Source organism: Stegostoma tigrinum, chromosome 2 (assembly GCF_030684315.1).
Source record: "Stegostoma tigrinum isolate sSteTig4 chromosome 2, sSteTig4.hap1, whole genome shotgun sequence".
Taxonomy (NCBI): Eukaryota; Metazoa; Chordata; class Chondrichthyes; order Orectolobiformes; family Stegostomatidae; genus Stegostoma; species Stegostoma tigrinum.
In genome coordinates, this window is record NC_081355.1 from 19,825,383 (window position 1) to 19,840,916 (window position 15,534).

A 15,534-nucleotide genomic window follows, 5' to 3' on the forward strand; every position below is an offset into this window, starting at 1 on the left:
ACAGTGGATTTGGTAAGAGTAGTGGAAAATGATCCATTGAAGGTAAAGGCTGGTGGGTTGGAAAATGAGAACAAGGGGAACGCCAACATGGATCTGGGGGGAGGGAAATCAGAAGCAAAGAAAGCAAAAGTATTGGAAATGGGATGGATATGGATGAGATCCTCAGCAATCACAATGGAGGGCAATCCTTGGTTGACACAATGGGCAAAATTGGGCATCCCTCAATGCTGTGAGCTTCAATGGTTCTAAATAAATTCTGTTTCCCATTGCTGGGATACCATACTAGTGAATCTGCACTGTACACATTCTAAAACATACCGCTCCAGAGGTATGTGCCAAAAGTAGAATGCAGTATTTTTTGGAGCTAACTGTCAGCATCTGCATCTTGAAGCAGAACTTACAGATACCTGCTACCTTTATTCTTCCTGGTGGTAGAGGCTTGGATTTGGAAAGTGTTGTTGGAGAAGGTAGACAGATATCGTGTATATGGTCCCTATGCTCAAAATACACAGGGGTAGCAGGTGAGTTCACTCTGACATCCTCAAATTGCTCAGGAAGTTTCAATCACAGGGATAACCAATCGGTGAAAAATTGCCCCTGATGGTAGAATGGACAGAATTAGTGAGGGTATGTTTCTTTAATCTCTGCTGATGGGTTTATAGTGAGACATTGGACACTAACAGCCAGTGACTGGAGTTGCAGCAAGCCCAATAAGTAAGAATCAAAGGAAGCAAATGAATGAACTGCCAGAGAATACAACTGCCAGTTGCACCAAGGACGAGGGGTCTGCCAAGACCTGGAGTCTGCCGGGTTAATGGGCCCTTTTGCCAAAGCCAGGGCAATGTCTGTCGAAGTTATATCTACTGGGTCTAGAGAGAAAAACAGAACAGCTGCAAAGGAGGTAGAGGAAAGAAAATGGCTGCAAGAAGGATACATGAAGGAGAGGCAAGAAGTAGAATGGGGAGAAGAAGTGGATGATATGGCTTTGGGAAGACTGAAAAGGTGGCAGAGAGGGAGACAACAGACCGTGGGAGGAAGAAAGGTGTGGGGAGAAATGGAGGAAGGCTGTAGCATCTGGGGCATGGGTGTGAAGTGAGTCTGAAAAGGAAACAGAACAGCTATAAATCTGTCAACAAAGGAAATTGTGAGCCAGGAAAGCTTGCAAGCGCAGAGGTAGTCAATTCCTTGCAAATTAATGCGGAATCTCTAGCTTTAGGTCACATTTGTTCAGAAGTGACTGTGTAGGGAAAAATACAATCTGCTACAATCACAAAGGTTCACTTCTGTCACCAGTTGTAAACTTCCCAATCCTATCAATAAATATTACCCCAAATTCCTCAACAGCATCTCCAACTCCATCCTGATGGCCACCGGAAAACTTTCTAACCATACCCCAATTCCCCCTTCCACTAAGGAAAATATTTAAAACAGCACACAATTAGAGCTTGTTTAACAAAGGTCATACTGTACACCTAACAAAGAGAATAAAAATACAAGCAAATTACTTTCTGGCAACACAGCCATCACATACATTTCTTGTATTGTGCAATATTCCTTGCTTCTTCCCAAGCTATATCAATGACAATTACACTGACTATATATCAGACTGCACTTAATAAAGCAGTTACAAAACAAGAAAAGCATTGAATGAAGTTATTATTTCAACAATAACAATCTAAAACTGTATAAATTTATTAAGGTAGAGAGATCACAACAAATTCCCAAGGTGATGATGTCAAAACAGGGCAGTAAGGAAGATTTTACTGATATAGAACAGTGTTGTGGGGTCACGTGTAGTGCAATATGAACCCAAGATCATGGTTGAGGCTGTCTTCATGGTTTTGGAATTTGGCTATCAGTTTCTGCTCAGCGATTCTGCATTGTTGTGCATCTCAAAAACCGCCTTGGAGGTTACTTACCCAATGATCAGGGGCTGAATGTCCTTGACCGTTGAAGAGTTCCCTGACGGGGAGGGAATATTCCTGTCTGGCGATCATTGCAAAGTGTCCATTCATCCATTGTCGTAGCATCGGCATGGTTTCGCCAATATACCATGCCTTGGGGCATCCTTACCTGCAGCGTATGAGATAGACAACGTTAGCTGAGTCACATGAGTATCTGCCATGTACGTGGTGGATGGTGTTCCTGTGTATGATGGTAGTATCCATGTCGAAGGTCTGATATGGCTTGCAGAAGTTGCCATGGCAGGGCTGTGTGGTGTTGTGGTCGGTGTTCTCCAGAAGGCTGGGTAGTTTGCTGTGAACAATGGTCTGTTGAAGGTTTGGTGGTTGTTTGAAGGAGAGAAGTGGAGGCCTAAGGAGGATCTTGGCAAGATGCTCGTTGTCATCAATGACATGTTGAAGGCTGCGAAGAACATGTCTTAGTTTCTCTGCTCTAGGGAAGTACTGGACGATGAAGGGTATTCTGTTGGTCATGTCCTATGTCTATCTTCTGAGTAGGTTGTTGTGGGTTTTCACTGTGGCATGTCGGAACTGGCGACTGGTAAATGGAGCATCATATCCCGTTATTACAAGGTTCTTATGATGTGTTCTTCAGCATCCTTAGGTGTCTGTTGCATTCCTCCTCATCTGAACTGATCCTGCATATGCACAGGGTTTGTCCTCAGGGCATGGCTTCTGTAATATGTTTAGGGTGGGAGCTAGGGAAGTGCAGCATCACTAAGTTATCCGTAGGCTTGTGGTAGAGTGAAGTACTGAGGTGTCTGTCCTTGATGGAAATGCGTATGTCCAAGAATGGGACTGATTCTGAAGAGTAGACAATGGTAAGTCTAATGGTGGGATGGAACTTGTTGATATGGCTATGAAGTCATTTCAGTGATGACTTGCCATGAGTCCAAAGGAAGAAAATGTTGTCAATGTATCTGGTGTACAACGTTGGTCAGAGGTCCTGCTCAGCAAAGAAGTCTTGTTTGAACTTATGCGTGAAAACATTGGCATACGGGAGTGCAAGTTTGGTCCCCATGGCTGTTCCACGTGTCTGGATAAAGAACTGGTTGTCGAAGGTAAAGACATTGTGGTCAAGAATGAAGTAGATGAGAATGGTGTCTGGAAACTGGCGATTGTTGATATTGAGTACTGAGGCTGTTGCAGCAATGTTGTCATCATGGGGAATGCTGGTGTAGAGTGCCGAGGAATGTTCCTGGTTCAACTGGTCCATAGGCGCTGAATTTCCATAAAAATCTGTAGTGTTGTGGCAGAAGCTGGAGGTTCCTTATAGAATGGGTTCCAAGATGCACTTGACATAGCCAGAGAGGTTCCTACACAGGGTCCATTGCCTGATACAATGACATGGTATATTGGCGAGATCATGCAGATGCTATGACAATGAATTAATGGACACCGAGCAACATTGCCAAATAGGAATGTTCCCTCCCAGTCGGGGAAGACTTCATCAGTCAAGGATATTCAGCCTCCAATCTTCAGGTAAGTGCCCTCCAAGGCAGCCTTTGAGAAACACAACAACACAGAATTCCTGAGCAGAAACCTATAGCCAAGTTCCATACCCATGAAGATGGCTTCAACCATGATCTTAGATTCATGACACACTACATGCAACCCTGTCATACTGTTTTGTATCTGTAAAATCTTCCTTACTGTCCTGTTTTGACAACATCACCTTGATAAATCACTCTGTCTTAATTAGTTTTTACAGTTTTAGATTACTTATTACTTTGATTAGACACTTGGCATGAAACTCTTATACCTGGCATTTTTTTTTGCCTTATTTAGTTGTATCAAAGGTCTTCCATTCACTTGTTATTCAGCTGTTAACACTTTACTCATACTGTCTGACACTTTTGATCACCAGCAGAGACTTATTACTTAACGCACCGCTCACACCATTTGTATGCTCTTTGATCTCTCTGCCTATAAATTCTGTGTCTGTGTGCTACTCTCTCACTTCACCTGACGAAGGGACTATGCTCCGAAAGCTTATGACTTCAGATAAACCTGTTAGACTATAACCTGGTGTCATGTGGCTTCTGACTTTCCCAATCGGGACAGCGAGTACAAAAGCAAGGAAATTAACTTAAACCTATTTAGAACATTGGCTTGACTTCAACCGGAAAATTGAATCCAATTCTGGGTGCTACACTTTTACATTCACTTAAGAGGGCAGATGTAGTCTGTTCACATCTCATCTGATAAAAAGTGACACGGTATACCATGTAGCACCGTCTTAGTGTAGCACCTGGGACTGTTGTCTTGGACTAAGTTTTCAAGCCTCTGGAGTTGAGTCTGAACATATTAAATCTGGCTCAAAAGAATTAATATTGCTTCTGAACCACATTATTTGATAAAAGTCTAGCACCATTCAATAATCAAAATTATACATTATTAGTCAAAAATACTTCCACACCTCACCTTTCATTTATTTTAAAACAAATTCACACAAAAGTTAAAGTTCACATGCATATACCATGCTAACATGAGTAAGAAAATCAAACGCCCAATGATAGTGTCCATTATTAGGTTTTATTTAGTTAGCCACATCTGTTTTCCAGTCAGCCACATCTAGCCAGTAGACTGAACAACTCCGCTTTATAACAAACAATAAATTTGCATTGTAGATGGGACTGCACAATGGGACTGTTTAAAAATGTTTCAAAACTGCTGAGAGGCTTTAGGAATATGACTGAAATTCAGTTATACACACATTTAAACATTTAAAATCTTTTCAAGTTTCACAAAGTAGGCACTAAAACACAATCAGATATATGGCTGTAAATGTTAAAAAGTGATGAATTTAGCACAGTACATTTTCACCAAAAGTGCATTTAAATGATTCTAATGAAAATCTAAATTAAATCGCATGATTCATTCACTGTACTGATAGGAAATGGCTAGACCATGCTGGGCATTACAGTGCCTAGCTATACGGTAGTTCTTTGGTACAATACTAGTGGATACTACTTTAGTTTCATCCCAATAATTTTTCAAACCCTTCTTGCTCAGACCCAGCTGGTATACTTAAGTTTTAACATGTTAAACATTGAAATGTTTTATTTTCCATTGTTGATTTTTATCTGGGCATCCTCTTAAACAAATAGAAATGGTTCCTGGATGATTACTATTTATTACAGCTTTTTTTCAGTGATTTGCAATAACGTTTTTAACTTTAATATTAATCACCTCTGGCAACATGCAGAGTTAAGATGAGATAATGGCCAGACACCTAATTAATTTTCTCCGTTAGAAGTAGGATTAGAGGATAGTGGATAATTGGATCAAGATATGAAGACATAGTTTAGCCAGGCTGCCCTTTATTATGTGATAATTTCCTATGTCAACATTTATAATCGAAACTCCCTATTTTAACTTGTCACATTGTAGTTACATCCTGCTGCCAATGGAAGTGTACAGTTCCATGAAGGGATCATAAGATCATAAGGGAAATCCTGGATAGAGGGTGTCACTACACAATGACAGTTTATGTTGGGAATTTCCATTAGAAATATTAATACAGGAAACTGAAAACATAATAAGCTAAGTGTGTGCACATAGAAGATTTTGATGTTTTATAAAATGAATAAAAAAATTGGCTCATTCAGAATACTTGAAATTCACTATGGAGCAACTACTTTGCATTTACTTTTAAGGGGCATTGAATGGATTAGTGTAGGTCAGTGGTTTTCAAACTGCAATCTATGGATTTCCAGTGGTGCACAGAAACAGGAGCCCACAAAATAATGTGCAGGCCTATGAGAATTTTGACAGCCAAAATCCATTCCAGTCTTCACCAAACCTACCTTCAGGCTATATAATATGGGCATGTACAGTTTGTGCAAATCAGAGAGCTGCTCCATGCATTTGCATGTTTTTTTTTTGGCTATGACTGTGGGTCTTCTGTCATGGCAGATAGTGATAGATGGTTTTCACCTGATTGATTGCATGCTTCGAAGTAAACTGTTTTGAATTGAATTGATCATATGTTTGGTGCAATAAAGTTAGAGAGTGAAACATCAGTTAGCACTTTAGTTAGCTGTATCCATGATTTATTGCTAAAATTTTACATGGGACATCTGTCATGAGACAGCAATATTACACAATAGATCTTCCATTTGCATCGTCCTTGGCTGCATTTATCTTCATAAGAAAATTGCCATACTGCATCTGAAGGGCTGTAATATTTACAAACCTGCCACCAGCATACTTGAAAGCCAGGGAGCTCATAAAAAAGTGACATTCTCACTGTTCCCCTCCCCATCCGCTAACCTGTCCCCCATGTTATGATGGGTGGGCAAGCGCTAGGCAACCCATTCACCTCGTGAGGCCCTTCAGTAACCAATTAATGGCCACTTAATGCTCTCATTCCACTCCTATTGCTGTTCATGTCTGGTAGGGGGAGGAGGAGGCTCGGAGAGCAGCCGGCTGTATTTACTGTATGGCCTGCTGTCAGGCATGGGGGGTACTCGCTTTACAGCATTCCCAAAGTCCTTTGGCTCATTGGAACCAACCCTTCAAGATCCTCCCCGCCTAGTGTTTGCAAAGCAGGTTCATCCAAAATATTGACCTTGCCTCGGAGTTTGACTCTTCCTCCTCGGGGACTGCTTGTCTTCCCCGCAGTGCTCATGCACTTGATCCTGGCACTGCTGGACTACAGAGCTGCCAGCCAAACACATTTACATTCACATTAGTTTGGGCAAAAGCAGCTCACATTTTCATAAGATTGGACAATGTAGAAAATTAAAGGTGTCCTTGATGGGAGCAGATCACATACTGACCTATTGGACATTGTATTGTTGAACAGCTCTGTCTAAAGTACCTATCTCTGGATAGCAATGATAGCCACTTCATGCGAACAGGTCATCATGGGAACTCTGGCCATGAGAAAGTCACCTGCATTTTTCTCAGACATTATGCTCAGGAAATATCATATGGCATTTTATGGAAACAGCATTCCTTTCGGCTGGGGATCATTTGCCACCATGGTATTAATGAAGGTGGGCTTACATCAATGGATTAACTTTAAGTGATATAAATTGAGCGTTTTTCAAAAAAAAGGGCATCATTTCTGTTGCGCAATTCTGCTTCTGACTTACGATTGAAAATCACACTTTTACCAATCCTTAAGAGAAGTACAGAAATGCCAAGAATTTAGTGCAGACATACAAATTTGAATGGGATTGAGGCTTGCAGTTCTTGGGATTGGAGAGACAACAGTACTTCACAATTGGTGTGGAGGGCTGGGGGAGGGGAAGGTTGCACACAGTATGTTATCAGATTTCTTCAAAAAATCATTGTCTTGTATTCCATCCATTGGCTGAAGTGGGTCCAATACCACGTGGCAAATAAACTGAAATAGGTGTTCTAAGAGAAAGATCATTAATCCCAGAACAGATCACTTGCCCTTCTTTCTATTGTGTGTATTTCCATTGGCGAGAAAGATGTTCCTACCACCATTCTTCAGAACCAGAACTGGTTTCTGGGGAAAGAACTTTGGGGCATTGTATTTTAAACAGATGGATTAGGGTAGGCAGCACCGACATACCCTTTCCGTGACGTGGATCACTCAGTTGTGTAATTGACTCAGTACCTGGAACTTGGCACAGAGTCTCCAGTTTGGAGTTGGGAGAGTTATGGATCACTACTGGAGTGGGGTCTACTGGAGTCTAATGACTGTCAGACTTGACTTGTGTCAACAGAGGGGAACCCAGGACATTTGGAGTCTGAATCGTTCAAATTGGTCAGACTGTTTTCTTCTGTAAATCACTCTTTTCACCACTGTTGTTAGATGGAGCTCATTATGTCACCAGGATTCAGAGCAGTTATTGCAAATAACTCCACTCCTTGGGATTTCACACTTGTCCAGCATTCAGCCTGCTGATGATGCTGTTGATTGCTGGCTAATGACATGAAGGCACCAGTGAACTCTGTGCTTTAGATCCATTCTTTTCTTTCTCAAAGTTTCTGATGTGTTCAGCAAAATTCTTCAATTCACCCTGATGTAGTATTCTGCCCAATATCACTGGACTGCTGTACTGATTGACTGTGCCTCTGATAAGCTGTATCTCCATCCTGTCTGACCAAAGAAGTCTTTGTTGGTTGCTGGCTGACACGTCTCACAGACTGCACAGAGTTCCTTGGACTTACCAGCAAGCTTGGAGTATTGTCCACAAGCACATTATGATTGGATGCATCTGAGCACTTGCCTGTGTTGCTGTTCCCATCCCTGTTCCCATTGTCCATAGCAGCACTACCAAGAGGGTTTTGTACAACCGGGATCTCTTCTATGGACTCCAGGCTTCGTCGGTGAGACCCATGAGTGCTCTTATGATCAGTCTGTAGCGTTACATCAGAGTTCTCCAGTGGTTCAGGAATAGAGCTAACTGTTGAAAAGAACAACAGGAATCAATGAACAGGTTACAAATCTATTTATATCTTGAGGGAAAAAGTGACATGCTACATATCAACATGTAATTCAAATACATTGACCTGTATCGGCTCCCAGTGCACTATCATCTCAACTTCAAACTCTTGTCTCTCTTTCCAAATTCACCAATCGATTCAACCCTATTTATCGCTGTAACTTCCTTTAGTCTTAACCTTCCAAGGACGATATATTCCTTCAATTCTGACCTCTTGAGAATTCCACAATTGTATTACCCCACCATTCAAGACTGTACCTTCAATCATATACACCCAAGTGTATGTTTTTTTTCCTTAAATGCCTTTCTATTTCTTCCTTAAAACTTCTTTAACCAAGCTTTTGTTCATCTATCTAATCATGTCCTTATATGGCTTGATGTAAAATCTCGTCTGACTCCTGAAAAGCAACTTGGAATGTTTTATCTGGTTCAAGTGGCGAGATAAGTTCAAGTTGTTGTATAACTTATTTTGCATTAGCATGAACAGCAAACCCTCAAGCAAACTGGATGTTATTCTAACAGCTTTATTTTTCCTTTTAATTCTGGAGAATAAGCATCAAAGAGCAAATTCATCACAAAGAATAGAGAATATAATGTTTATCCCATAAGTGAGAAAGTGATGTGTGGGCCAGAATTGTGCAGTCAGTTTGATTCATGAGTCCTTTAAAAGTGCCAGCTGAATTCCAGGATTTCCAACCTCATTCCCAGGGTTCCTTGATTGTGTACACACACTTGGCACTTCAACCTGGCTTCCTCCATTGTGGAGATGGGCGGTGCCTTTTCATCTGCAATTTTCATGGAATCAGGCTAGATTTTTAAAATGTCGATTTTCAACATCACAGACACCTTAGCCTACATGATAAAAGATTGAACGAGGTAGGTCCAAATATCATTTTCATGCTCCCCATATCAAGGTTTGCAAACCGCAAACAATTTCCATGGCCTGCTATGATCCCATACTTTGGATTGCCCTCCCCCCAAAATATCCCACCACGGCTTCCATCCCACATCCGCGCCTATTCATCCACTAAACATTCTATGGAAGAAATTAACCTTAAAGTGGGAGTAGGATTTTTTTTGGCAAATTAGAAGTAATGATGAATTCCTTATATTTCAATACTTTGAAAATCCCTTATATTATAGGGCAACGCAAGTGTTGCTCATCCAGACCATTTAAAGTGCCAACAACTAATACCACATTCCAAACCCCGTAAGCTTCTGTAAAGAATCACTGTGAAACATTCAAAGATCAGAGTTAGGCAGCGGCTCATGTGTTTTAACTCTCTAATTGTTGTCTGGTCCTCAGATGAGCTTCATTAAGGCATTTTTGTTCCAAACTCATTGGTAAATATCCCCTCTCTGCCTCCATACCCAGTATTTTTGGAATTTTTCCCAACTCTTGCTACTTGACTCAAGGATGAAATTCCCAGGCATTAGTGAGCAAGTCTTGTAAATTGGAAATATTTATTTTACTGTGTTCAAATCTACCGTATTCTATAAGTTCACAAACTGTTTGCAATAGAGTATGCATCCACTCTAAGTAACATATCTGGAGAGAGTTAGACATTTTAGAAATCTTTGAGAGCATAGGGAGTCCTCCAATGTTTTCCTCAGTCATGACTGCAATGATGGTGTCACTTCTGTCTATGCCTAGTGGTTATGAGTATGTGATTCCCAAGATTTCAATGACATAATCTGTGTTTGAGGGTCATTCATTAAAGGAGGTGGGATCTTTAACATTTATCCAAAATGGCAGCCAAGATTTTGACCTGGAGTATGTGTTCAAATCTTTGATTTGAGACTTGATCCTACAACCTTGAGACTGAGCAGCAAAAATGAGCCACAACTAGTGTTTCAAAGGATTCACTATATTTCTATGACTGAACAACTGGTGTTGAAAGCAATCAGTTTTTATAATGTTGTACAAGATATTAATCATTTGTTTGTGACTGAGTACAATTTTTTTTTCAATGATGCTATGGCTATTTCTGGGATATCACAGCTTTTGCAAACTATAGCCTGCTGAATCTCCAAAGTGTTACACAGCAATAGGCAAAGTGGCTTTCTTGATGAAAGAAAAGTGATCCCTTGCTCAAATCAAAGTTCCTTTTGGAGAGCTTTACAGATGTTTTAAAAAGAGTTTAAATTATTATAACCAAACAGATTATACCATTCACACGCATTGTCTCTACAACTGAGAAAATAAATTTTCGTTTTATTTCTGGGTTTAACTCAGAACAGTTAACGAATGAATGTTTTTAAAAAAGTGACTAGATGTCACTTTGTGCTAAAACTTGGTCTTTTGAGTTTGCATTCAACCCTAACTCTTGGACTCAAGCTTTTTCCTACTGATTCTGAATCCTGCAAGTGGAAATCCAGTTCAGATCCCAGTGGTATGAATTGATGGAAACTGTTCACAATTTGCATGAAATTATAGGACATCTCAGACATGAACTGCCATTCTGAAGTATTACTCCTTTAAACTTGTTCTAAAAAATGCAAGAAAATACAAGTTTTGCTGTCAGATGCTGACAATATATCTGTCAGTGAAACTTGAAGTAGAAGATGCTGTTGATTACAGACCAATTACATGAAGGCAAGATCTTCTGCTACTGCAGAAGAACTCAAAGATTTTGAGTCTTCTTAGTGGGGCAGTGAAGTTAATTATCTAACCCAGGCATACGTCAAGGAATACCTGTTCAACAGGCCTCAGGAAATTCTGAGGCAGTGCAGTGGCAGGAGAGTGATGTAGAATGGGCCATTGAATATTTTCTTTGTTTTCTCCTTGACCTTGGATAGTGCCAATCGCCTAAGTGAGGTAGAGAATCCACCCTCATGTAACGGTGTTATTTTTCATGAGGTAATAGACAGGGTTGATGAGGTAATGCAGTTGATGTTACGTAAATGGACTTTCAAATGATCTTTGATAAAGTGTCATCTGATAGGCTTGCTGGCAAAGGTGAAAGCCTTTAGAATAAAAGGGACAGATGCACGGGTAAGAAGTTCGTTATGATGTACTATCTTAGGACAAACACCACTTCTAGCATAGTGCTGTCTAAGTAGTTCCTCTGTTTTAGATCCTGTGACCTGTACTACAAAGACTGGATTCTGTTTGATGCAGATGATTGAAATTTATTAACAACACTAGTTACACTGGTATAAGACTTCAGACTGACACTTAGTTTGAGTTTTGTGCTTACTTACTACACATGGTTGATTGCACTGACTGACTGTACATTGTACACAATTGAGAGTGAGGCAGGGACGTTTATATTGGAAAATAATGTGCCATTATGTCATCCAAATATCTTACAGGTTTCTGAAATCTATGCAATTACACTCGGAACAAAGGTGGAATTTTTTTGGTCTGAAGGAAAGTGTACAGCGCAGTCTTCCAAGGTCAGAGTCAATGAATTTTGATATTAATCCATAGACTTGGGTGTACATGGCACAATTTAAAAATGTGCAGATGAGACCAATCTCAGAAATACAATGAGCAATGTGATCAGTAATTGACTTGAAGAGGGTTGAGCAAGCTGGCGGATTAAGCAGACACATGACATATGAAATATATGATGTCGAGAAACACAAAGGAATATCTTTTAGAAGGAAGAATGGATTGAATCATGGCTTTTAAAAGGCCACTGAAAGCAACTAATGGTAAGATCTGCAGGGCAATGGGGAAAGGGTTCAATAAGCGACACGAGATAGCAGTAGTTCAAAATGTCCTCCTGTTTTGATCTGCCAATACGATGCTACAATGCTAGAAATTATGTTACAAATCATACCCTGATACAATTATGTAAGGTATGAATTTTCTGCACAGCACACAAAACAATATTTTTCACTATCTCATTGCACATGACAATAACAAATCAAATCAAATCAAATCTAACATTCCTCCCTCAATACAAAGATTTAGCATTGCAAGAAATGGTGTGATTCGAAGTTGGGGATCTGAAGTTGTCAATCTACCCGACAAAATATGAGAAAACTAGCATGCTTCCTCTCAACTTTTCAATGCTGAATTTCTTCATCATGTTTGTCAAGGCCTTAGAGAAAGTAAAGAGGAGATTGACCATTGACTTTGGTGATGTGGAAAGGCTTGAGAGACTGGATTGTTTCCTTGACAGGCAGAAGAAGTAAAAATTGAGAATTTTAAAATTAGGACGAATTTGATAGATCAAGTAAGGAGAAGCTGTTTCCCATACAGGATCCAGGTTTAACATAATTGATAAATGAAAAACAGGGGAGATGAGAGAGTTTTTTAATGCAGTGAACTGCATACGGATTATACTTCCTGAAAACCTGGTGTAAGCAAATTCAACGGAATCTTTGAAAGGGAAAGCTGGATAGGACAAAGTCATACACAACTGTTAATTCCTATGTAAACATGTTACACTGTAACTACATCCTTCCATCAGTGGAAACCTTAGGGGACCATTCAAGGAAAAAAAAAGATAAATCATAAATTGCATTCAGAGAATTAATATTTTAAAGAAACCTTACCAGTAGATGTTCTCTCTGAAGTGAATTTAGTCTCATCAATGTGACTTTCTCCTTTGAAATCACTTTTGGGCCTTTTAATCAGAACCTAGTTTAAAAATAGATACGGGAGAAAGGATTTAGTGAACTGAACAGTATGCATCAACGTCTGATGAAGGGTCTAAGCCCGAAATGTCAGCTTTTGTGCTCCTGAGATGCTGCTGGGCTTGCTGTGTTCATCCAGCCTCACATTTTATTATCTAGTATGCATCAACAACTGTGTTAAAAGAAGAAATCGGTGGGATTTATCTTGACCACATTTTTACTTTGATTGGCTCTGTTGGGTTTTCAATTGATGTTTGTTACTCATATTTGTTTCATGCTAATTATGGATAATGAGAAAACAAGTTGTACTATGTATACTCTAGATTCTATTAGTGTTCTACCTTTGTATAGTAAAGTTTATTGTTTGTCCAAAACAATGGAATCTTACGACTTTCTTTTCTTCCTAAGTACGTTTGTTCATTTTAAAACAAGCTACTTGTTCGTAACCAGATCATAACATGGATTTAGCTGTCAGTCCTGAATAATAGTATAATTATTATTTACAACATGACCATAACTACACTTAAAGAGGATTGTGGCAGCAAAGCTATTCTATTGTGAGGTGCAGTCAGTTTTGCTGCACATACAATGGGAGCCAATACAGTCTATTGAAGCAATGCTCCCCAGCACAATCTCACCCTCACCCAAAGCCAACGTGCATATTTTCCAGTTAGTGAGGGAGAATCACAAATGCAAATGCTGGATAATTGACCCCTCCTGCGGTCCATGCACTGGAAGGTCACCTGGAGCCTCTGTCAAATAAGTTAACTTATCAGAGGTCAAAGACTGGGCCTGGGACCTCCTCAGACTAAAACACGCAGTATCCCATCAAAATAACTGCACATGAGATATGACTCTTGACCATTACATTGCTGTACAGTCTCTGTAACTATCTGTGAAAAACAAAACAAAAATGTCCAACAACCTTAAGAAAATACTTCATATTATCATTGGATTTTTCTGACATTGGTAAACCATGGTCAAACACCAATGGAAAAATCTTGCAACTGAGCCACAAGTTACCTGCCCAGTGTGTGAGGAGCTTGTAGCTGTAGAAACACTTGAAGTCTCGAGGCAGATACTATTGGACAGTCTGTTGGCAACTGGACCTTGGTCTTGATATTTTAAAGCACTGTTGAAACAAAGAAAGCTATATCTCAGGATGGTGCACAAGTTAACAAAGGCAGCTTAAAACTGAAAATAAATCCTGCCTTGGCATTTTTTTTTGTTTGCTGATTCTACCCATTAACCGATGAAATTTCAATTGGGAGATTATTGGGTCTGTTGCAGTAGACCCAAATCCCTCTGCTTATTAGGAATACTTCTCAATGGCCGTTACAGAAGTAAAACAGATCCTCACCAGAAAACTCTAATGTATATAGCAAAGATCATTAGAATCTACACCCTCCTGGTTGGTTGGTTTCTGTTCCTTTGTATTTATATAATGTCACATCTAGCACCTACTGCAATTAACTGCTACCCAGGATGCTGCATGCAGAATACCACAATTATATGGATAGATATTTCCACTCCTACCTTCCTCCCCAAGTGAGGAAACATGTAGTTGAAGCTATAAGTTATTATGCAAGTCTCTGTTTATCTTGAAACTACATTACTCCTTAACTCTCTTTTTCTCCAATAGCTGTAACTTTGAGCAAAATTTTTATGAGAACACTGTTCCTTTAAAAAACAATAATTATGCTGAGGTGTTTATCACAAAATTGCATGAATGAGGTTTGCACTAAAATATGTTCTTACTGCACAAAACAAGGGATTTCACAACCTTTTGTTGACTGTCAAGACACATCAATAATAGATTTTACAAAACAAAATCTACAGCAACTACATCTTACAATCTCCAAAATGTAATTCAGTTGACTTACATTAGGGGACACTATTACACCAAAACCTCTTGTATAAGACGAAACTTGTTACAAATATTACAGGCAATTTTGAATTGTGTCCTTTGACGTATAATACTCTTGGCTTGCTATAATACTCTCTTGTTGGGTAGTTTTCTTCATACTTTTAAAAAATTCCAGCCCAACATCACCAATTCAGTGTATGTTATCCTGCACCTTTACCTCCCAGGGAGAGGTATTGAGTTAAAATGATAAGGGATAAATGGAAAGTAATGAAGAAAGGTCAAATGTGCAGCCCTCCTGATAGCCAAATACGTGACAATATTGGCATAAATCCAGAGACCAGAATGATTCTTTTCATATTGACAAAGTTGTACAAAGGGGAAGAGTATATGTCACAACAAATTGTAGCATATTGTAAAGTGGTTATGAAAAACAGACCTGGAAAATAAACCTAAAGGGGTGACATTGCTTTTGCCGTTCGAAGGAATGTACTTGCAGTGAACTAGTGCTACTAGCAAAGTCCAGATTTATGCCCAAAGTGTTTAAATAAATGCTCATGTAGAAGGTAAAATAAACTTAAAACCTGGTGAGGATTCTATTTTCTTTATTTATCTCCACATTGTTCATGTTGATAGAGAGCAGACAGTGATCTCTCAGTGTCTCAGAATCAGAAAGAGTAACTTATGCCCT

At 39.6% G+C, this 15,534-nt stretch overlaps 1 protein-coding gene across 3 annotated transcripts in view; it reads right to left on the reverse strand.

The window, feature by feature from the left end:
* Positions 1–4,477: 4,477 nt before the first annotated feature.
* The window catches only part of zdhhc11 (zinc finger DHHC-type containing 11), a 112,336-nt gene continuing 101,279 nt past the window's right edge, over positions 4,478–15,534 (reverse strand). For all 3 annotated transcript variants that reach the window (XM_048521668.2, XM_048521655.2, XM_048521664.2), the window contains exons 9-11: positions 14,003–14,111; positions 12,899–12,983; positions 4,478–8,350 (exon numbers count right to left, since the gene is read on the reverse strand). In XM_048521668.2, coding sequence (XP_048377625.1) covers positions 7,959–8,350; positions 12,899–12,983; positions 14,003–14,111 — 586 coding nt within the window. In that variant the 3' untranslated portion in view covers positions 4,478–7,958. The remainder of the gene's footprint in view (positions 8,351–12,898; positions 12,984–14,002; positions 14,112–15,534) is intronic.